We start from the raw sequence: 22,229 nt of genomic DNA, 5'->3' as shown, positions 1-22,229 counted from the left end.
TAGCATTCAGCCAATGGCAGAGAAGCTTGAGGTCTAAATTCATTTGTTTGGCCAGTTGTTTCAAAGAGTCACTGAAATGCAGGAGGTTTGTATCATCAGCAAAGTGGTGTACCATAGAATAGTTAATTGCACAATTCAAGTCGTTTATATAAATTAAAAATAAAAGTGGTCCTAAAACAGAGCCTTGAGGGACACCATGTCTGGTAAGATTATTTGCTGATCTAGCTCCATTTAAAGACACAAATTGTTGACGACCTATTAAGTAGGACCTAAATAAAGAGAGAGCATTACCTCGAATTCTTTGCAATTACATTGAGCGCATTGAAATTATTTGCTTCTTGTAATACACCAGTATGGCACGTATCCTTTCCAGGTGTTATTGACATGTATTTCACAACCTAGTGCCCAGGGTGTATGTATGATAATTTTCTATTTTCTTTTTACTACCTTTTTGAAATATGAAAAAGTATGTAAATTAAATTGTTGTAACACCCTCCCTCGCTACAGAGACAATAATTGAAGAATTCAAAATTAACCAATTGTTGTTTATTCACTTGGATATAAAAATCATTTTGCTCTTTTCGGAATTTCGGGAGATTCCATGACAAGAAAATTTTGTGGTTATGCGGTCAGGTATTAAATTGCAAAATTAATATTTTCTCCTGTTTACTTTTGTGTGTACAGTGTCTGTGATTTAAGAATGATGCGTTCGCAGTAGAAAATGATCCTGCTATCCTGTTATATTGATTTGATTTTATAGATGAAGGAATACAAAAACATTTTAGGAAAACAGAAATTCTAACTAGTGGGTTGATGCACATGTGTAAAAGTGATGTCATCGAATAGTTACATTCTGTTTGAAGCAGCTTATGATTATACACCTAAAGATGATGGTGAGATAGAACTCAAACAAGGTGATCGATGTTATGTTAAAAATCCAATTACAAACACTGAAGGGTGGTTAGACGGTGTTAATTATCGGTCAAAAGAATCTGGCCAGTTTCCGGGAACTTACTGTAAAATAATTGAGTATGATACCCAACTTCCTGTGCCACCAAGACCACAAGCAAAACCGGGTTAGTAGGAATATTTTTTTTCGTCCTGGATGTACTGAACATCATAACAGTAGTTTTAATAAAAATCTTATCTTGACATGTCTGGATGGATTCTTAAAGTAACACCCAACCTTTTTCTCTCAACGAACAAAAAATAAAGGAGTTGTAGTGTTACAAAGATTTTTGTCCATTCTAGTGGCTGAACACAGAAAGACTATCATCAATGGTCATACGTTAGAAAAAATTGTTATCATAAAGCCAGTTTGGTGTTCATTATGTAAGCATTTTTTTCTGCATCTTGTTTAAGGCTTAAATGTAAATTATAAAGTCAGTTGGCAAAAACTCCTTTGCAGTTGTGGTTTGGAAGCACTGCATGTCACTTGCAACAACCATTTAAATAAGTGATACACACAATAAAAAAATGGGATTCTCAATTTTAATGTTTTCTTCATAGAATGGTTTGATGGCATTTTTATTTGCTAATCTCTAGCTGTTAGCATATAGACTTCAAATTTCACTTCTACTTCTTGCACATGTGACAAAATGGTTTTAAAAATTCATACTCCAGTAATTTCTTGGTTGCAAAAATGCTAAACGCATTTTCTGATCAAATTACTTCACAGTTCTCAAAAAACAGACCAACATTTATTTGTTGGTGCTGTTTAGCCTGTGATCATCAATTAAATTATGTCACAAGGAATTCCATGAGACGCGGGCAAACGCACGCGCATGAGCTCACACACTCCAACAGCTATTCAGGCGTGCGATTCATCGCACACGCTAATTATGCTCTTTACTCGCGTAAAATAAAAAAAATTAACGAAGGAATTATAAAAGTTGATTTTCTACAGCGTAGTTAATGTTGCCGCAAAAGGCTATGCTTTAAGCATTTAATTATTAAAAACTGTATTCCAAAAATCAATCGTTTTGCGTCGACAGCTTTAACTGTATCTTAAAAGAGTTTATAACCAAATGAATTTTTTTTAAAAAAGTTAGTTAAACGCTGTGTTTTTTCCCCGTGTTTAAATTATATGTGTTTTTTTCTGCCTGTGTGAAATTAAATGTGTGTTGAACATTTTATTTTAAAATTCTTAACTGTATAAAAGAACATAACATACTTGCTTGAGAAATTTTTAAATCTTTTTTTTCTTATTGTTGAAGAGAGGAAAAAATGTTTGAAAATGTGAATGTTTTCATTCATTTTTTTTTGCATATAATTTAATTGTTGCCACCAGTTCTTGACCGGTTTTATATTTGATACAATATGAACACCTGTGACTTCAAATAAACCTTCTGCATTGTCATTGGTTTTTTTAAATAAATTTCATTTGAGACCTTATTTCAATATTTAGAAGATGTTGTTTTGTAATTTTGTACGTAACAGATAGACTTTTTGGAAATGTATTTTTCTTGTTTTACTTATAAAAATCTAAAAACAACTTTAAACTATTCCAAACAAGCCGTCTCCCAAAAGCTAACAAACAAAACTTAAAACCTTTTTACCATTGTTATAGATAATAAGAGAGAAAATATAACCCTGGGAACAAGGTTGGGAATAATAGCACTACAAACAAAATGGCAGACCATTGCAGTAAGTGCAACGTGTGGCACGTGTCAGCGTCTCTTCGTCCACTGTTTAAATTTAATTATGTGGTATTTACCTATTATAAATTACTTCCTACAATGAACCAAGGTGTTTTGTTAATATATTTAGCAATTTTACTCACGTAAAATTTTCTATAATAGATTTTCGCGTGCGATGTGTAGCACGCGTGTTGTTTTCTTTTTGGAATTCCCTGTGTCATGAAATAAATAAACAAAATAAACCAAAAAGTTATTTACTTTATTTTCATCAGAATTCTGTATTTTACACAGGTGAAGAATACATCTGGGGCGGCGGAAAAATATCCCTAATTTGCTCAGGTAAATTCTTTTATTTTCTGTTTCACCATGGTTCTATACACTGTTAATTTGGGATTAATTTTTGTAGAACACATTTAAAAAGCAATAATTAAAAAACTTCTTTTTGTCTTAATTTAATGGAATTAATCTTGTCTAGGATGCTTTCTTTGTGCCCACTACGGCTGCCATCAAAACTTTAGTAGAATTAATTGTGGTGAACTGGTATTGTCTCGTTGTAGAACAAAAGCTGATATACTAAAGGTAACACACAATTTTTTATTCTAGTTTGGCTGACTTTCATTTCACAGTAATAATAATGTTTATACAGTACAGTCTGAATGTAATCTACCGCGCACGCGAAACTCGCATGAATAGTTACACAGAACAATAACATTGCGATAGCTTTTGTTTTTTTAAAAAATGATTGCCTCGCTGATAAACAATGACCCCACGCGATCAATTGTTTAATCACAATAAGTGGCAAGATCAATTTTAGCAATCTATTTTGCGCGAACTCTTTTGAAATTTTTAATTGAAGTAATTAAATATAAAAGTTTAAATTGCATTTTAAAAGTTTAAAAACGAAAAGCGGTGATAGAAATGTTTTTTTAAATCGCATTTTAAAAGTTTATAAACGAAAAGCGACGATAAAAATGTTTTTTAAAGGTTACCTCCCGTGAAAAATCAAGTTGAGCTCATTAAAAGAGCTTGAAAGGTTGTCTAGGAATTTGAATATTTTTTTTAAAATCCTTGATTAGTTCTTTAGAATTTTGACTAAGAAGATTAACTAATTATGCATGATGTCATGAGTATGCTCTGCAAGGGAGTTAATTTAACATTTTTGAAGAGCCATATAGAGTTAAAAATATTTTCTGGCCGTTCACTTTGACGGGTTTTGAACATTTTACATAATTTTTTTTATTTAGTTACCATAATTATGCTCAATGCATACTCATGACGTCACAATTTCACATAATTAGCCCTCCTTTAAGACAAATATCTTGAGAACGGATAAAGATTTTTGAAAAAAATAAAAAGATTTCTAGACAACTTTCAAAGATCTTTCATATGAGCTCAACTTGATTTTTAGCGGGAGGTAACCTTTAAGATCACATTTTAAAAGTTTATAAACGAAAAACGGCAATAGAAATGTTTTTTAAGATCACATTTTAAAAGTTTAAAATGAAAAGCGGCGATAGAAAAGATTTTTTAGATCTAAGTAATTTTTTAGATTTGAGTAATTAAATCAACAATACATTCTCGCGCAATGTATTATAAAACTTTGCTAAAGATTTTTATTATTTAATTACTTCATGCTAATACTTAAAGGAGTGGTCCCACGAAAAATCAAAAAAAATAATTTCATCTCATTTTATCGGAAATGCTTTATTTATTATTATAAAAAACTTTTTTTTCTCTTATTCGGCCCTTTTTTACAATCCTGTTTAAATAGCTGTGACGTCATAGTTGGCGAATGATTTTTTGTGTGTTAAGACAATTCAGCAAATAGAATGATATTCTAGAGAATCCAAGATCGTAATTTCATAATTAGAAATATTTATTTTATTTTATTTTCTATAATTATAATCACATATTATATATTATATATTTTTGTGTTTATTCTTCCGAGTAAGGGACATAGATAACACCCATAGATAACACCCATAGATAACAAAACTTATCTTATTTTCCACACAACACGCGACGGTATAACTCGGCGATTGCCTTTTCCAAGTCTTAGAAAACGAACCAAATGAATTGCTTGTAAGCAGCAAACTGAAAAGATTTGTTTGTAGGCGTGTCTTGCAGAAAATTCCCTCTTGTCTCGTGTAAGCATGTTAAAACGAGACAAAGTTGCTTGAAATCCTCATTCTCAGTTATACATTTTATTCCTAAAAAACAACGGATATTTGTACAATACATATAATTATTATTTCATATTTTAACAATACTTTTTATGTAGCTTAAACATATTTAAAAAAATATGTTTAAGCACATATACCTTGGAATTGTTTGTCTGTTAATGCATCCACTTCCATGCAACAAAGACAATCAATCTCCCTGGTTTCAGTCTTGCAGTGATCGCACTTGCATCATTCGTTTTTCCCAACATGAAAACTTTTCCAATGTTTTACTAAAAATATCGTTTCTCTCTCAGTTACAATGTTTTTATTATCATCTTATTTAGTGGTCTCGAATTAAAAAAAGTTGCAGCCCTGTGCCTGTAAAAAGCTCATCAAAGGTTTCCATCTCATTATCACTGTCCTCATCTTCTCCAAAATTGTTTTATTCTTCAATAATATCATACTCTAATTCTTCTTCGCTGTGTCTGCGTTCATATATGTAATCTGAGTATCAAGCTTTTCTTTCTCTCTCTCTCTATCTCTCTCTCTCTCGAAACTAACATCACCAATTATGACGTCACAGCAAAAGGTTCTTAATAAAAAGACAATCTTTGCGCATTGATTAAAAGATCAATAAACAATTTTTCGAAAAAAAGAATAAAAACTTTATACTAATTGAATAGCGGAGAATCCAAAGAACAAATAAAAAAAAATCGAAAAATTTCGTCGGACCACTCCTTTAAGGGAATAGCTTATCAATACATTTACACAATGCATCTCGCTATTACAAGAAATATAATTGCTCCGATTTTTCTTCGCGAGCACATTGTTTTTTAACACGCAAATATAAACTTGCAAAACCCTGAAGGGATTTTATTATAACAAAAGACAAACGACTGCCGTCCTCCACGCAAAGGTGTGATATGCGTGTACGCGGTAGATTACATTCAGACTGTACTGTACATGCAAAAAAAAGAAAACAAAAAAAGAAAAATTTCCTTTTTCTAAAGTTTTTTTTTCTGTGTTCTGCAGTATCATTACCCACCTGAGTTAACCATTTTCGTCGACAATAGAGTTCAACAATTAATAACAATTCGAAAGATTTTTTCAGCATTGATTATCATATCTCCAGCTCAATATTCATTTTTATTGACAATTTGTGTCAGGCATAGTCCAAGTTTTTTAAAAAAATCAGTCGGGAATATTTAAACAGAGATTGGCATGCGGTGTGAACTTATGTTGAGACTGACAAGTGTGCAAAAGCTTAACCTGTCAAAACATGAGCACTGAATTATAAAAGTAAAAAACAGATATTAAATTTGCGTAGTGAGACTATCAACAAGAACAATTAAAGGACATGTGGCCACAATGAGGTTCAACGTTTTTTACAGAAAGAAAAAATTATCGTAAAATTTTAAAATCCTTTTTATAAAAATGAAAACAAATGTATATTATAAGAAAGAATGTGTGTATTATGACAATAAAAATATAGCATTTCTTTGACACAGAAACACTGTGACCAATGCAAAACACTTGTCCTAGTCCCAACGGTTGCAATGTGTTTCTTCAAAATAATTTGCTTAACTTTTTAGATTTTTTTAGATTTTAGATTGAAATTTAGATATTGATTTTAAGTTGAATTATATGGTATTGAATGCGTATTAAAATTATTACGGAAATAGATGTTGCTAGCTTTTTTAAAGTACGACTTTCTATCTATATATATTACATATATTTCCTTATAATATAATTTAAGAAGTTGTATATTGTCTGTCTTATGCATGTAAAATGTTTTGTGATCTCCTTATTAGCCAGTGGAAGAGTGGAGTCGCGATGAAGTTCTTGAATGGATGGTTGCAGTGCATCTTCATCCATATATACATATCATAAAAAAACAAAATATTACTGGTCGAGAATTACTGCAAATCACTATAGAGCATTTGCAAGTATGAATTACATTAGTGTCTGTGCTTCTTGTTAGCAGATCTGAAACGTTTTTTGTTATTTTCTCTCAACCAACAGTAAAAAAAAAATTATATGGTTCGGGATACTGAATTTTTAAGATTGAAATTTAGTAAATGATTTGTGAGTTAATGCTTTTTCTTTGTAATATTTTAGGACTGGGGAATAGATTTTAATTTGCATAGCAAAATATTTGTCATGTGCATCGAAGAACTACGAGGTGGACCACCTGTAAGTAGAAGAGTCTGTTTTCTTTGTTAAGGGTAATAAATGTAGTAAAATATTTTTTTTATGTAAGCTCTTATAATGTTTTTTTCTAAGGGTTAAGAATAGGATTTAGCTCTGAAACTAAGCAAGCTATTATTTCAAAAGGTTAAGCATCCAAGCATACAAAAGAATGAAATTTAGGATATGTTTACAACCATTTTTATAATTCCAGTGACTTGTATTTTATTTTCAATGTACTTTTTTTAGGTGTATTTTTTATTTACCCCAAATGCATTTTTAAGACGACTAAAACTAAGGTTTCGTAACTTTTATTACAGTACTGTGAAAAGGTTTGTTACCATTGTGGTTTGTGTTTATTTCATGTTACGCACGAACCACAATAGCCCACGATGCGTATTTTTTTAACAATCATGGACCTCGCGATCATGTTTCTTAGACTACACGAACAAAAATTAAACATTACACAGTGGCGTCCATGATAGATAACTTTTATTGTAAAACAACAAAGACCGTATTAGTTCATCAATTAATTAAAAAACCGACGGCAAAAAAATAAATTAACACATGCTGTTTTAATTCGTTGTCATAAAGCTAGGTAAATAATAGATTTTAATTGTTTATGAATCAAAACGCGATGTAAAAAACATTTCTATCACCGCTTTTCGTTTTTAAACTTTTAAAATGCGATCTAAAAAAACATTTCAATCGCCGCAAACAAATTTAATTTTTCTAGGCAAATGACATTTCGTGAAAATACAATCGCGTCCATGACGAAAAAGTATACACCAAACAAAAAACACGAAAATGCTTTTTTAACTTGATAAAACCTGAAACAAACAAATAAACTTTAATGAAAAACTTTTTTGAAAAGAATAAAAATTAAATTATACTGGCTATAAAAATCGTTGAGCTCGCGAAAATAATTATGGAACACACGATCCTTCGTGGAGATATAATGTTAGCGTGGTGGCCACGATAGAATGTTTGAATGTTTGTTACATATAAAGACCACATTTTTATCGTGGTTCGTGTGCACCATGCTCATTACACAAACACGATGTTAACAAACCTTTTCACAGTACTGTAGGTGTATATAATACCCTGATACTGAAAATGTTAGTATTAATACCAGTATTTCTTAAATCTCTATTTTAAAATATAGTACCAAGTAATAAGTGCCCTCAATCATCCATCTTGCATTAAATATTTATGGTGTATTTCCCATGGTTTTATTAACAGTCCCCCTCTTCTTGTTTAGAACATGACATCACCTCACATTGGACAGTTGAAAGATAACACAAACATTAGTACACATGTCAAACTTTTTGAGCACAGTTTTACGACATTTCAGAAGTGTGATATTTGTGACAAGCCTATGTTTGGAGTTTTCAGACAAGGCCTAATGTGTGCAGGTACTTTGGTAGTGTATTTTAATGACTTATTAACCATTTAGCCTGTCTATTCAGAAAAATATAGACAAGTTCTTGACATTAGACTGAATGAAGTAAGGTCTGTATTTTCCAGAATAAGACATCTAATAAGGTTAAGGTTACTGAGTCATTACCCTGCTAAAATACGAACTTTAAGTAAAGCCCTTTGCTTAAAGAAAACAAAACAACAACTGGAAACCAGGTCACTTCGTGACGTAATCCAATGTTTGAAGAAACATTCTATTTTATTTAAAAAAAACATTTAAGAACAGAATATTTTAATGAATAGTTTAAAATTATTTACCCATTTAATTCCTTGTTGTTCGGTTTAATGTGACTTTTAGATTATAAGTAAACGTTAAATTTAACTGTTTTTTTTTTTTTTACTTTTAATTTGATAGCAGTTAATATTGCCTCCTATAGACTCTCAGTGTGGCTTGCACTGCATTGCTGAAATTAGTTATGAAGCTATCGAAGAGCTCCCTACAAAGCTTAAACATCACAGTACTTAGATTTTGTACCTTGTTATAAAAATTGTATGCAAAATTCTAAAATTTAACAAGAACACTATGCTGTTGAACAATATGACATAATGTTTAGGGTCAACCTAAAAATATAACAGTAGCCTAATCTTTTCAACCCTGGTCATATGTCATGCCTGGTCATAGATTCATTCTTAGATTTATTCCAGAAATAAAAGAAATCTGTGTGCAGTTATTTTGTATTGATACATACTCTTGTTTTCTTGTGTTTAGCTTGTGGCATACAATGCCATCGTTCATGTGCATTCGCTTCCATTAGAGAATGCAACGAATCATATATACGAGCAAGAAGACCATCTGACTCAGAAGGTAAACAAACCAAATAGCATGACCATTTTGACCATTTTTGATTTTGTTTTTTAACAACTTTAAATTTTTTAACATAGATCCTTCTTTCTGCTGCAACTATAACTCCAAGACCATACCAGCTGTGTTAAGGAAGTGTGTAGAAGCTGTCGAGCGGTATGGGCTAAATACTCCTAACGTTTACACAAGTAATGCGCCTTATGAGCAGGTTGAAGCACTACGTTCAGCATTAAACCAAGGTGAGTGACCTAAGTGTAAACAAAGAGAGAAGATTTCTTTGATAATCACGTAACAGTTAAATGAACTCTTTTATTTTTATTGTTACAACAAATACAAACATCTTGTAAGAAAATCAACCTAACCAGTTTTATTTCATAGTATTCAAAAAGGTAATTGGAAAATCTGAGTAATTGAATAAATTTTTAGCATTTCTCAGTTTTCAGAGCTACTAACAGGCCTATATATAAGAAAAAAAGCGTTAATTCACATGCTCAATAATTTTGCTTTGATAATTTTTATTTTTGCACTTGCAGACGATTCTGAAATATAAAGATAAAAATGTTGTTGAAAATGTGAAATAACAAAATTCCTTTGCCCGTACATGGTGTACAGGAGCAAAGCAATTTTGTTACTTCTTATTTGCAGTTTTGGTAAAAGAACAAGCGTAGTACAAGTTCTAGCAATGTTCATGGCAGGGTATTTTAACCCAGATATCAAAAAGTTGTAAATTGAGTCATTAATTAAACTTTGTGGCTACTTGTGGAATAAACAACATTGATATGCCTACTTGTAGAACAAACAATATTTATATGTAAAATATGAAAAGTTGAACGGCAGCTAATAATGACAACACTAACAATGGATTATGAAAATCATTAAAATAATATTCCATTATTGTCAAAGATTCTTTTTATCTGTTACTAATTTTCAAAAAGACAACCATACCAACGCTTCAAAAAGCCATTCAACTCGATGATTGTAAGATTGTTACTTTCAAGATCCTGGCCATTATACTTTCCTAAGAAATGTAATGATCATGCACCCTGGGCCCAGGGAATCATAATAATTTTTTTTATTGTGAAGAAATTAATCAATGAAAACAAATTCGAAGTTAAACTGTTCATCCTAGCTAATCCACCGACTCCTGACTCAGATAAATAATTGTGTATCATCAACACAGCCTCTTCATAGTTGTTAAATGTTATGTTAAATTAAAAAAAAATAATTATTAGAACAAATTTAGAGTTCGGAAATCAAGAATGCTAGCCAAACGTTTTGTGGAACTGGGGGAGCACCTAATGACATTTTTGCATGCGTGAGAGCAATGGCTTACCTATTATTGATGGCCCTGTACTAATCTATTTAGCAAACATTGAAACAATGAAATTTAACGAGATTTTTAGAAAAATTTATCGATGGATGCAATGAGTGAGATATCTTTTAGCCCTAAATTGATTTAACTATACTTTGTTACTTATCACCTAATACCCTATGTTTGCAGTTGTGAGTAGTAACAGGCAAGTTTAGTAAAGGATGAAAAAAATTGTATATATTGCTGTTTCCTGCCATTCTTATTTTTGCTTGCACATATGTTTACAGATTGGGATTCTCTTGTATCAATTCAAACATTCATTTTTAGATCCTCTAAGTGTCAACATGAATGACGAGTATTGGAGTGATCCGCGATGCCCGGCCTATGTTCTAAAAACATTTCTTATTGAGTTACCAGACCCTTTGTTACCATTTGAGGAATATGACAATTTCATTGCCTTATCAAGTAAGTTATTGTTGTTTTCGATCTTTTTTCAGGATTTGTTTGGGGAAAAATATTATTTTAGGTCCAGTTTGTTATTTATTTGTTATTTTCAAGAAATATTGTTTGTCGGCTAATTTAAAATTAATTGAAACTAAAATTAGATATATATGTTTACGAATGCGAGGTTGCGATTTTATATTTACGGAAAGTTTATATTTATCAGATTGATGAAGTTATTAATAAATTGAAGTTTTAAAGCATTTTCTAAGCAAATGCAATTCAACGAAGATTTTTTTTATGTTTATTAGGAAGATCAGGAATTCAGTAAAGAAGAATATAAACTTAATTTTCTAAAATTTGGATGTTGGCAAATATTTAATTTATCAGTTTAGATGATGATTCAGATTTTTGTTAGCTATTTTTTTCAATCCACGGCTGTTTTATTTCAAATGGTTTACTGTTTCAGACCAAGAAAATAGTACTGCTGAGCAGTATGGACAGATAAAGATGCTTCTCAAGGGTTGGCAAGTTTCACACCTTGACTATGTGATGCATCATCTCATCAAGTATAGTTTCTACATTTATTTTTAAGCTTACTTGTGGTCTTCATTGAAGGTGTGACTTGCAAAGTTATAACTGTTGTTTTTTTAAATGTTAAAGATAGAGTTTGTGATATTTAAATAGCTTGGTGAATCCTGGAAAAAATTTTGTTTATATGATTTTGGTGTATAGGGTCTTAGAATTCTGCATAAAATGCGTTTGTTTTTAGACCGGACTGTTTTGAATTTTTACTTTAAGTAGTAACGAAAGAAAAACGTTTTTTCAAGCCAAAAAATTAAGTTGCTCAGGATGACCATATTGTTTTAGCCATTTTTACTGATTTAAATGTCACTAAAGCTGTTCTAGCTGTTTTAGCAAGCTTTTTATTTTTATAGTTTTTAAAAATAAGAAAGTTGTCACAGCTTTTACACTCTCTTTTTTTCTTCATTTAGAATGTCTAAGTATAATGCTAATAATGGCATGACGCTGGAAAAACTATCAAAGATCTTTTCAATGTATTTAATTAGACCCGAAGATGGCGAGGCTAAGTTGGTTGCTTTTTTAATTTGTTTATTTGTATCTTTGCTGTTGATTTATATAATAAGGATAGTAGAAAAGAAATGCCTACATAATATATTTACTGTAAAAATATGAAGAATTCGATCACATGAACCTCTTTTACTGAGGACACATTTTTTTATTTTTGTACGCATATGTTGGTATAATTTGAGTTCTATGTTTTTTTGCAATGATTATAAGTTTCTTAGTTATCTTTTTGTAAGAAAGTATTGAGATGCCAGACTCTGTGTTTCTTCATTTTTACAAGTGCAAGTTTTACAAGTCAAATCTCCTCAATTTTGTTAACAAAAGCTCCTCAAAAATCTCCCCAAATTTTCTCAAATTTTGTTTTGAAAAAAGAACCCTGTATAAACGATAGCATTATGTCGTATGAATTAATAATTTATTGATTAAATGTCACTGTCAGCAAAACAACTTCACATCTGGTCAATAAAAGACAGCTGGTGTCATCATAATACAAATAGATAGATAACATTTTTAATAAAGTTTAGGGAAATAACCAATTACTTGAGAATGTCTGTTGTTTTTGTTTAACTATTCATAATTTCAAACTCTCCAAGCAACTATTGTTAAGGCTATAATTCTAATTTATATATAACTTAATCTAATAGTAATATGTACTGTTATATAGAATTCAATATTTATAGTTTATAACCTCTCTGTTCCAGTTGTTTTTATTGAAAATTTAAATTTTTTTCTAGATTTTTTTTACCTGTAGTCCAGTCCATGCTTGTGACATTCATATTTCTATTCTATGTAGAGTATTTATAGCGAATCTACAGTCTCATCAGAAAGTGGTGCACATGCTGCTCTGTGATGCGTCTCAATCAGAAAGCCACGCCATCCCTGGTAAGTCTCACATGTCGAAGTTCCACGTGTTCAAATTTCCACATGTTGAAGTTTCACATTTCGATAAAACACGTGTTACGAACCATAGAACCCTCTTTAAAAACCAGAAAAACATTAGACCGTTAGAAAACATTAGACTAATTTTTCCCAATTATTAATAATTCTGACATTCTACTCTGAAGAAAACAAACCAAAACTGTAAAAAAAAAAACCTGCCATCTTATTTCAGCTGTTCAAGCTCTTTTTTAATAATTTCCTCTCTCTTAAACCTAAATTTGACTTATTTGTAGACTACGACTCAGAACCATGGTTTTGGGCTGATGCCACAAGGTAGGGTAGCATTCTTTATGTTTTGGAATATTACGATTGGAAAATTCTTAGAAAAGCCTGGGTGAAAGTCTATTGAAACAGGGTGACCATTGCTCTTTAAATTCTTAAAAACCTTCTTAAGAATCTATAAACTATCTGGTAATCTGCCCTGAATTTTTGCTTATTTTTTACTGCTTTTTCATAGCTATGCAAGGAAGTTGGATTTTGCATTGCTGTGGAGTGCTTTAATACTTCCTATATTTCTTTTTCTCACACCTTTTTTTGGTTGTGGTAGTTTTTTTTTATTTCTCCATAGAGTATTTTGTTCTTTTGTTTTTGCCTTAAGAGTGGTTACCCTGTCAGGTTATTGAGCAAAAATAGCCACATGTTATTAAGTTGGTTATAACTTTGTATTTAGTTGTGTTTTATTTTAATCAGTCGTACTGAGTTGCTTTTTATTAAGTTAAATCTTATTTTATTGCGTTCAATCATGTTTTTTCACACTCTTCAGGAAAGATATATCGCACAGATTACATGGAACACCTGATGGTTCATTTCTTGTTCGACCATCAGAAGAAAGAAAAGGTGGATGGACGCTAACTGTCAGGTATTTGTTTTCTTTCAAAGGAAGGACATTAATGCATTCTTGTTAAATTAAAGGTATATATATTTATATTTTGAAAGTGTTCTCTCAAAAGTTCAGCTTTCTTGAACTGAACCATGCAATGTAATTTTGAATCACTTTTCGGTCACAAGTCTGATAAAAAAAAAACGATAAATAATGCAAAGTTTTTAAACCTGCATAAATTTCCCGATTGTTGAATTCCTGGGATAAGCAACACTCGTTAAGTGCCCATAGAAGGATTGTCTTTGCCTTGTGCATATCAGTTAAAAACGTCTAATAAAATAGATGAAAGTTCTACAACATGATGCTATTTATCTTTAACGTAACAAAAAGGCCACTTTTAAGTTTTTTTAGCCATTTTAATTTTTACGACAGAGAATTGCTTCGCTACGTTATATATCAGCAACCAACATTTCTGCCATATTGCCATTGCATTCTCTTGTCATAGTTTATCACCACACATCTGCAGATCTGAAACTAATTTGCTACCTCAGCATATTTAGACTCAGCAAACCATTAATGATTCGTACATAGCTTTGATATGTGTGTGTTTTTTAACTAAAATGGTACTGGAATTTTTATCACTTCCAGGAAAGATGGAAAGGACAGGCTAATTCGAGTAATCCAACGTGATGGTCGCTGTGGATTTAGAGAGGACCTGTTAAACTTCTCTAATCTCAAAGAGCTTGTCCATCATTTCAGCATTCATTCTCTAGAAGATTACAACGAGAAACTTAACATCAAGTTAACCAATCCTTGTGGGAAACCTGAAAGCAACCCGGTATGTTGTTTTTTGGGGGTTTATCGCAACGGGGTTTTTAACTTCTTGATGATGAACTGTTGGTTACTGATTCTTTATTGAATTATTATTGTTATTGAAATTATATACCCAGGATAACCTCTTCAGTTCCTATAAGTACTGCTTTCCAAGAGGGTCCTACGAAGCTCCCATTTGAGCTGCGAAAGTTGTGCAACACTGCAATCACTCAATTAGACAACCGCCTGAGATATCAATCCGAATTCTCATGCCGAGAGCTAAGCAGAAAGGACAGATTCACACTTATATAGTCTCTGGCATGACTCGGCCCGGGTTTGAACCAAAGATCTCTTGCACTGGAAGCAAACGCTCTACCACAAGGCTACCAGTCGGATTCTAGCAAATCCTTTAAGAGTTTTTGTTGCCAACCCCGCTATAAGTTAAACCTTGTTATGTGCATAATAAAACTTGTAGGGTCATTAAATGCATGTCCACCATCTCATGTTTACTTGAAATTTTTCACAAGATGGAAATTGTTAACTGTTGACGTCTGTTCGAAGCGATGTTTTTAAATGCTTTTATTTTGACGACTCTGGTGACCTTTAGAAATTTTGAATTTCTATCATTTGTTGGAAAAAAGTCTCGAGAACGTGAATATTACCAGAAATTTCCAATGCATCTTTAACAATTGCATATTTAGGTCTTTCACAATTCATGAATTGCAACTAGGGATTTTTCTTCTGTGTGTTTGTGTGCTGAAAAATGTGACAAAAGTTATAGCTATAAAATCTTAAGCATGTAAACCTTCAAATATCTTACAGACACGCTGATTAATCCTCATATTTTTATTTTGAGTAAAGGAGGAAGACGATGCTCTACTTACGGAACGGTACAAAGAAGTGGACGATATGTTGAAAGAAATAAAGCTGTTGGAATTCCAGGTGGAAGATCAACAACGGGTGAGAGTTCTGGTGTCATGCTTTAAATAAAATACGCCACGTAGATGTTAGTAATCCAGAAAAATCTTAATATTAAACTTCTTTGAAATGGTGAAAAGTCATAGCAAATAATAAAGAAAATAATAAATAAATAAATAAATCAAATCATCTAGGAAAACTTCCCGTAGAAAGTATATTAAATAACTAATGAAATTTGAATCATTTTTAATAACTTTCGATTTCAACGTTGCAATAAAACTTTTCCCAAACTTAATATGTGGGAAAAGTATTTTGGATGGTGATTTCCCTGATTAAGCCATCCTTGTGCTAACGATCTTCCCGATTTAGGCAAAATTAAATTTTATAATGATTTTCTTATAGACAATTTAATTTGCTTTTATTATCCAGTTAATAATTTTGTAAAAAAACACCCAGAAAATTTGAGAAGTAATGAAAATACTGAATATGTGTCTGAACCATTGAAGTATCCTTAAATTAAATGTGTATGGTACTTTTTTAGCTGTTGGAGGAATGCAAGATCATGTCAGAATCTCAAACGGATATCGTTAGTTTTATCGACGAGCAAATCACACTAGCACAACAACAATACAATGAAGCTTCGGCACAAGACCGACAAGAGTAAGCGCATGACGTATCTTTTTGTCGAATTTTTAACGATGTCGTGTCAACAATATCTGACGCTGTCGTTGCATTTCTTATGTTAACTGTGGAGTTTGACAGTTGTTTTTTATGACTTTCATATCGTGTCAGCTTCGACTGTCATGAATGACTAACAATTTAAAAAATATACGCTAGTGATGGAGTCCAACCTGTATTATCGAGTCAAATATATAAGAATGTTCGTCTTTACGGTTTCACGTTTAATTATTACACTACAAAAAGTCGACTTTCACGACATCTATTTTTTTGTCGACCAACGTAATTTTATTTTTCTAAATGGTCGCTTATGAATGTTTCGCTACTGCTGTTAAAGCATTCAGAGGGTATTTCCTTCCAGACTCAATTTCCCTGATGTTAACTGATAAACCAATTCACATGGGAATTCTTTAGGGAAAAAAGTATTTGGCTAGTATATGCTTTGTTTGTTATTTTTACACTAGCATTCAAACGAGTCTAACGAACTTGAACGACCTGTTACGTCAGGAGAAAACAGTTTGGCAGGAGTTGGACGAGAAGTTGATGGACTTGAAGCAGGCTTGTAATGTTTTGAACACGGAACTAACAGAACGCAGTACAGAGTTGCCGAATTTACAAGAAGAATACAATCGCATCTACCAGTACGTTGAGTTGTTTGTGTTTGTTATTGGTCGCCATTTTAAAAGAAATAGAAAATATTTTCCATAATCTCTTAAGCTTTTATTTGGTGTTATTCTGCGGCAGGATTAATTGCAAGCAGAAAGTAACCCACTGCCAGTTCTCTCTTCTTTCATTAGATGCACACAACGCCACGTCCCTCTGACATCGGGGCGCAGCAAGTTGTACCTCACGATACATATCTCAAAAACACCATATGACTGCCGTACTATGCTGTAGAAGACGGGGGATAGAGTTAAGGGGCCTGATAATTTCTTTAGAAATTGATTTTTAAGAAAAGAGCCCTTTAATCTCGTTGCACCATTTTTTTTTTTTTTTTTTTTTAATTTTAATGCGTTTTTCGGCAATTGAGAGGTGCTAACGTTTTAAATTTAATTCGTCCAAAATTTAAATTTTTTCCCACTGCGAACCACGAATTTTATTTCAAAAATATCTCAAATAAAAGTGAATCTAAAATTTTGATTTTAAGTAAATCTTTTGGCCTATTTTTTATTATCTCTAGTTAAATTCGCTGCTTTCGTCACCTTAAAAAAAAATGCCAAAATTAGTTTTAGTAACATAGGAGAGGGCTATATTTATTTTAATATTGCATTGACAATTCTCACTTCTTTCAAAAGGAAAATGAGAGACACCAACCCAACAGCCTTGAGGGAGAAAGAAAGCGAAGATCTGAAAGAGTAAGCAGTTTTTATTTTCAGCAAATTCTTGTTCTATAATTTCTTGTTCTGTAGATTTTGTGAATTCCTGTTCTGTTTATTACCATATTGACTACCATCTTGTTTTGTTTGTTGTTTCTTTGAAATCAGTATGTGTGTTTTTAAACTGTGACATTTCAACTTCCTACTCTTTTCAGAATATACGACTATTTACCAAACGCAGCCAAACTACCGAACAAGAAACAACACATGGAAGATTTGGAGGAGAAATATTGGTTATTTCCATATAAACTTGAAAGGTATTGATATCCCGGAGTAAAAGCCTCCGTATTAAATGCTTTGGCCTATAGAAATTGGCGTTTATTTATTTATTTTTATTTTGTGAAACTGGCAATTATTGTCTATAGTTTGCCGAACCGCGTCAAATTTAAAATTATTTGTGTAATACTTTTGTCACGACCACGGGTGATGAATGGACGCGATGTATATCGTATTTTGCGGCTTTTTTTTAGTAAATATGCCTCAATTTTTGACGAATAATTTATAGTGCTTCTTTTTCTTCAGCGAACAATGAACAAAGGTAATGGAATCTGTGGTTCGCCTTTTTTTAAATATTGAACAGGCTCGAGAATGGTTAATAAACCTTTATTCTCCAGGTTTAATAATATGCTTACATTATGCGTTTTTTTTAAGATGGCCTAGCGTAAATTGTGTCGTTTTCAGTTAAGACCAAGTCAGCCAACACATTTTAGCCACGTGATACATAAATCACTTTTACTTATATCACGTGACCTTTTCTTGGACACATACCACCTCAAATATGTCAACAAAGTTAAAAAGAAAGTTTTTATTTTCACGACTCTTTTGTTGAAACGAAGATGGATCGATTTTATCAGATAAAGCTTCTCAATTATGACTTAAATAATGCAAAAATCAATATTTCTGAGTCGAGCTGAGCGATTATGCTCGGTATATGCTTGTTATTGTTCCAGTAAAATCTGGGAGAAAGAAAACAGTTTTGTTTTTCTTCCTCCAAGGTGAAACTAACCCTGATTATGCGTATAAGCGTTGAAAGAAAGGTTTTATCTGCTTGAAAAAAACCCATAACCAAAGCTTTTTAGGCTGCGATGTTAAAACCTCACCAATGTTCGCCACACGCAGCATTGGAACGTAAGAGAGAAGGTTCAATGCTGGTGTCCTCAAGTCACATACTCACAAATATTATTTTTTTTTTCAGGAATGAAATTACCAGAATGCTGGAGAATAAACCTAACGGGACTTTCTTTGTTCGCGAAAGTTCGAATTATCCCTACGTGATAACGCTTGTGTAAGTCATCGTGCATGTTTTACACGAGGCCGATATTGCGTTGTTTTGACTAGATCCTAAATTATTAAAATAAGTTTAAAAGTTTGCTCCTTTAAGAACAAGATCTTCCATAGCCTTGTCTAAGAAATTATGTTTACACGAAAAGTTGTGATAAACCTGCCACGGTATACTAACGTTTCTCACAGTCGTCGTATATTAATTAGTTAGATTTTTTAGCCTCATTACACCTGACGTGTATGTTATACTAGTCGGTGGCCCGTGGAAAAATCCACGGGTTCGCCCGTCCTTTTTATACAGCATTGCGTGCGTCTCGTACTTGCGGTACCATTTTGCGCATACGGGTTTTATAATATAGACTAGACGTTACCCGTGGAAAAATACACCGGGTCGCCTGTCCTGTATATATCGCATTTTGTGTTTCCTTAAAAGGGCGCGTCTTTCGCGGCAGACATACAAAATACGGCTATTTTTAAAGAGACTATTCGTTAGCCCCTGGGAAAATCCACGGGATCGCCCGTCCTTTAAATTTACCCGTCGCAACAAAGTAGAATAAATTATATCGCATTTGATATTCGTGTTTCCGAAACACGTTTTTCCAACTCAACGGGGGACCTGAGCAGAGACAGACAAAATACGGCTATTATTAAAGAGACTAGTCGTTAGCCCGTGGAAAGATCCATGTGGTCGCCCGTCCTTTAAATTTACCCGTCGCAACAAAGTGGATAAAAATATATCGCTTTTGATATTCGTGTTTCCGTAGCACGATTTTCTAACTCAGCGGGGGGTCCACGCAGAGACAGACAAAATATGGCTAGGCTATTATTAAAGAGATGTATCATTCGAGCTTTTCTCATTTGATAACAAATATGTTTAACGTTCATTTCTGTAACTATGCAGCTGTTACTTGTCAGTCCATTATGGCAGCGTGGCTATGGTTAAAAAGGTCACTTCTTTTGTTTTAGACACGACAGCGTCATCAAGCATGTTCCGGTATTACAAGGACCAAACGGTTATGGTTTCGCGGAACCGCACAACATATATAAAACACTGCACGAGCTAATTAACCACTATCACAATCAGTCTCTTCGCATGCACAACAAAAATTTAGACACCACGCTACAAACTCCGTACCGATTTCTTGAACACACTGGCGACGAACCTATTTATGAGTAAACTCTTTTAAATCATGCGCAAGTAGTGTGTTTTTCAAGATAACCTAAATGCTGACAGTATAGAGATTTAGTTCTTGACATGACGTAATGCTGACATAAACAGAAATTTATTTAAGCGGTGGTGTGAGGCTGTTATTGATATTATGTGAGAACGACGTTACAGGCTGTAGAAATTCTTTAGAATAAATTAATATTTCCTTAATTTCAACGGGAGTTACGCAGGAGCGAAGAATTTAAACTGAAATGTTACCGGCATGCATTATTTTTAAAAGTCACTGTTTCACACTGATTTTTCTAGAAACACATGAAATTTCTTTTTTTGAAATATTTTTTGGATAATTCATTGCTCATCTGGTGTAATCAAAACAAAACTTGTGCGTTGGAAGGATAGAAAATATCAATAAATCAATAAAGGTTGTCAATAGAAATTTCTGGAGAGATATAGCGATGTTGTCTTGTTAGTTCAAATCTATGGTCTGTCTCTGGTAGCTTCAACTGCTTTTTCTTATTCGTAGAAGATTCAAACGCAAGATCTTGCATCGTACCGCTATCATATTAACCAAAATCATTGTTTTTATACTTTTAACACTGTAGTTAATATTATCCTGAATTTTTTTAATGACATTTTAGAACATTTTTCATAACTCTTGAATTTGGGTAGCCAGAAGAAGACTGCGTACTGAATCGAATTTAGTTGATCTGATTGGTTAGGGTTATTTTGATTCTTAGCGTGATTGGCTACAATTTATATGACTTGTTGCATGATTGGTTCAGTCGGCTTTAGTCGCTAGGCGATCATTGGAAACAATGTAAAAGTATATCCCGTCGTTTTAAAATTGTCTAACCAAGAGCCGCATGAACCAGTTGCTCCTTCTTGTCTAAAAATTTTCTCCCGTTGCAGCCTTACACGTATATCTGGTCTGTTTTTTATATTTTTTGTTAATTTTGCATATAAGTGATTGCAACGTGTAGATAATGTTTTTGTATTACCATAGAAACAACAATTCAAAAAATGTTTATTTTTTTGTTTTTGTTTACTCTCGTGGTTCATAGCCAACCTCAAAATCAAAAAATTCGAAAGAAAACCAGGAGAACTCACTCACATGTCAGGGTCCTTTATTTTGTTGGCACCAAACAACAACGTCTTTCCTGTCCACAATCTTGTCAATATAAATAAGTATCTTAAATTTATCGCGCTAATATTGATTTCGCGCTTCTAATTTTCGCCCATTTATTTTTCTGTGAATTGTAAGAGAATATAAATGTTCAATATTAATAGAAACATTAAAACATCGTGTCACGTTCCCATAAAAAGTAAACAGTAAATAGGTTAGAAAGCTGCCAATGCGGAAGAAATGTGAATTTCGCACAATTTTAATTTTGAGAACAAAGATATTTTGTGCGTATCTATTTTTTCGCGCGGCTTTAACTGCGTGAATATAATTTCTGAAAAGGCCAAATTACCATGCTTTTTGCTCAATCAGAGATGCTGCGCCGATCGAAATGAAACTGTTGTTTTAAACGTTCGTATGAGACTTGCATGAAGTAGAACCTTTTGCTTCGACTTTTAAAGGATTTGAATCGTGTTGCTTAAAAATAAACGTGTTTAGTCATCCTTGATTTGCCATTTTGTTTTTTTATTTTTGTTTTCGCCTTGCATCATCAGAGGGAAATCAGTTTGGTAACGCGGATATTTTTAAAATAGAGCGAATTGTTTTCTTGTTGCAATTAAAGCAGTACATTTTCTTTGTTGTTTTTTCATTCGTTAGTGTGAAAAAAGATAAAAATTGACTGGCCACACTGTTGGTGTGTGCATTTGCCAACAACAAACGACAGTTTTACATGTCCCGGCAAACATTTTTCACATGGGTAAATTACGTGGAAGTCAGTAAAGCGTAACTCTACCAACCGGTTTTGTAGCCATAAAAAAATTTATCAATGGTAGGCTAACCTTGAGACAAAGCCCCTCCCCCTTAACGTGCGCATCTAGTATTACTAACTTCGATCCCAGTCCTGTCTCAAAACTAAACGAAAAAGGTTGGAGGTTTCAATTTTTGACCTGGTGTTTTACTGGTATCTTTACCAGTTTAAATATACCTATGGAGCAAGTTTTACTT

General features: G+C 32.6%; 1 protein-coding gene across 2 annotated transcripts; it reads left to right on the top strand.

The window, feature by feature from the left end:
• Positions 1 to 280: 280 nt before the first annotated feature.
• On the top strand, positions 281 to 21,129 carry LOC130630392 (phosphatidylinositol 3-kinase regulatory subunit alpha-like). 2 transcript variants are annotated; one of them, XM_057443883.1, is made up of 24 exons: positions 281 to 633; positions 761 to 1,076; positions 1,252 to 1,332; positions 2,931 to 2,978; positions 3,115 to 3,218; positions 6,613 to 6,747; positions 6,920 to 6,994; positions 8,250 to 8,403; positions 9,177 to 9,272; positions 9,350 to 9,508; positions 10,909 to 11,046; positions 11,492 to 11,591; positions 12,018 to 12,113; positions 12,905 to 12,993; positions 13,284 to 13,323; positions 13,814 to 13,909; positions 14,519 to 14,708; positions 15,545 to 15,643; positions 16,143 to 16,261; positions 16,744 to 16,920; positions 17,575 to 17,634; positions 17,811 to 17,912; positions 18,851 to 18,940; positions 19,903 to 21,129. In XM_057443883.1, the coding sequence occupies exons 2-24, from the start codon at positions 833 to 835 to the stop codon at positions 20,111 to 20,113; spliced, it is 2,703 nt and encodes a 900-aa protein (XP_057299866.1). In that variant the 5' UTR covers positions 281 to 633; positions 761 to 832; the 3' UTR covers positions 20,114 to 21,129. The 2 variants fall into 2 exon arrangements, with proteins under 2 accessions (XP_057299866.1, XP_057299867.1); XM_057443884.1 differs by lacking the exon at positions 18,851 to 18,940.
• The last annotated feature ends 1,100 nt before the right edge of the window (positions 21,130 to 22,229 follow it).

The sequence above is a fragment of the Hydractinia symbiolongicarpus genome, chromosome 2 (genome assembly GCF_029227915.1).
Source record: "Hydractinia symbiolongicarpus strain clone_291-10 chromosome 2, HSymV2.1, whole genome shotgun sequence".
NCBI classification, from domain to species: Eukaryota; Metazoa; Cnidaria; class Hydrozoa; order Anthoathecata; family Hydractiniidae; genus Hydractinia; species Hydractinia symbiolongicarpus.
This window is presented reverse-complemented; position numbering and strand designations above follow the sequence as displayed.

Bases quoted from the DNA above. Each gene is read 5' to 3' on its own strand.
- LOC130630392 (XM_057443883.1), top strand. From the start codon at position 833: ATGTCATCGAATAGTTACATTCTGTTTGAAGCAGCTTATGATTATACA. The intron at 2,979-3,114 runs GTAAATTCTTTT...AATCTTGTCTAG, and splicing joins AATATCCCTAATTTGCTCAG to GATGCTTTCTTTGTGCCCAC. The intron at 12,994-13,283 runs GTAAGTCTCACA...ACTTATTTGTAG, and splicing joins AGAAAGCCACGCCATCCCTG to ACTACGACTCAGAACCATGG.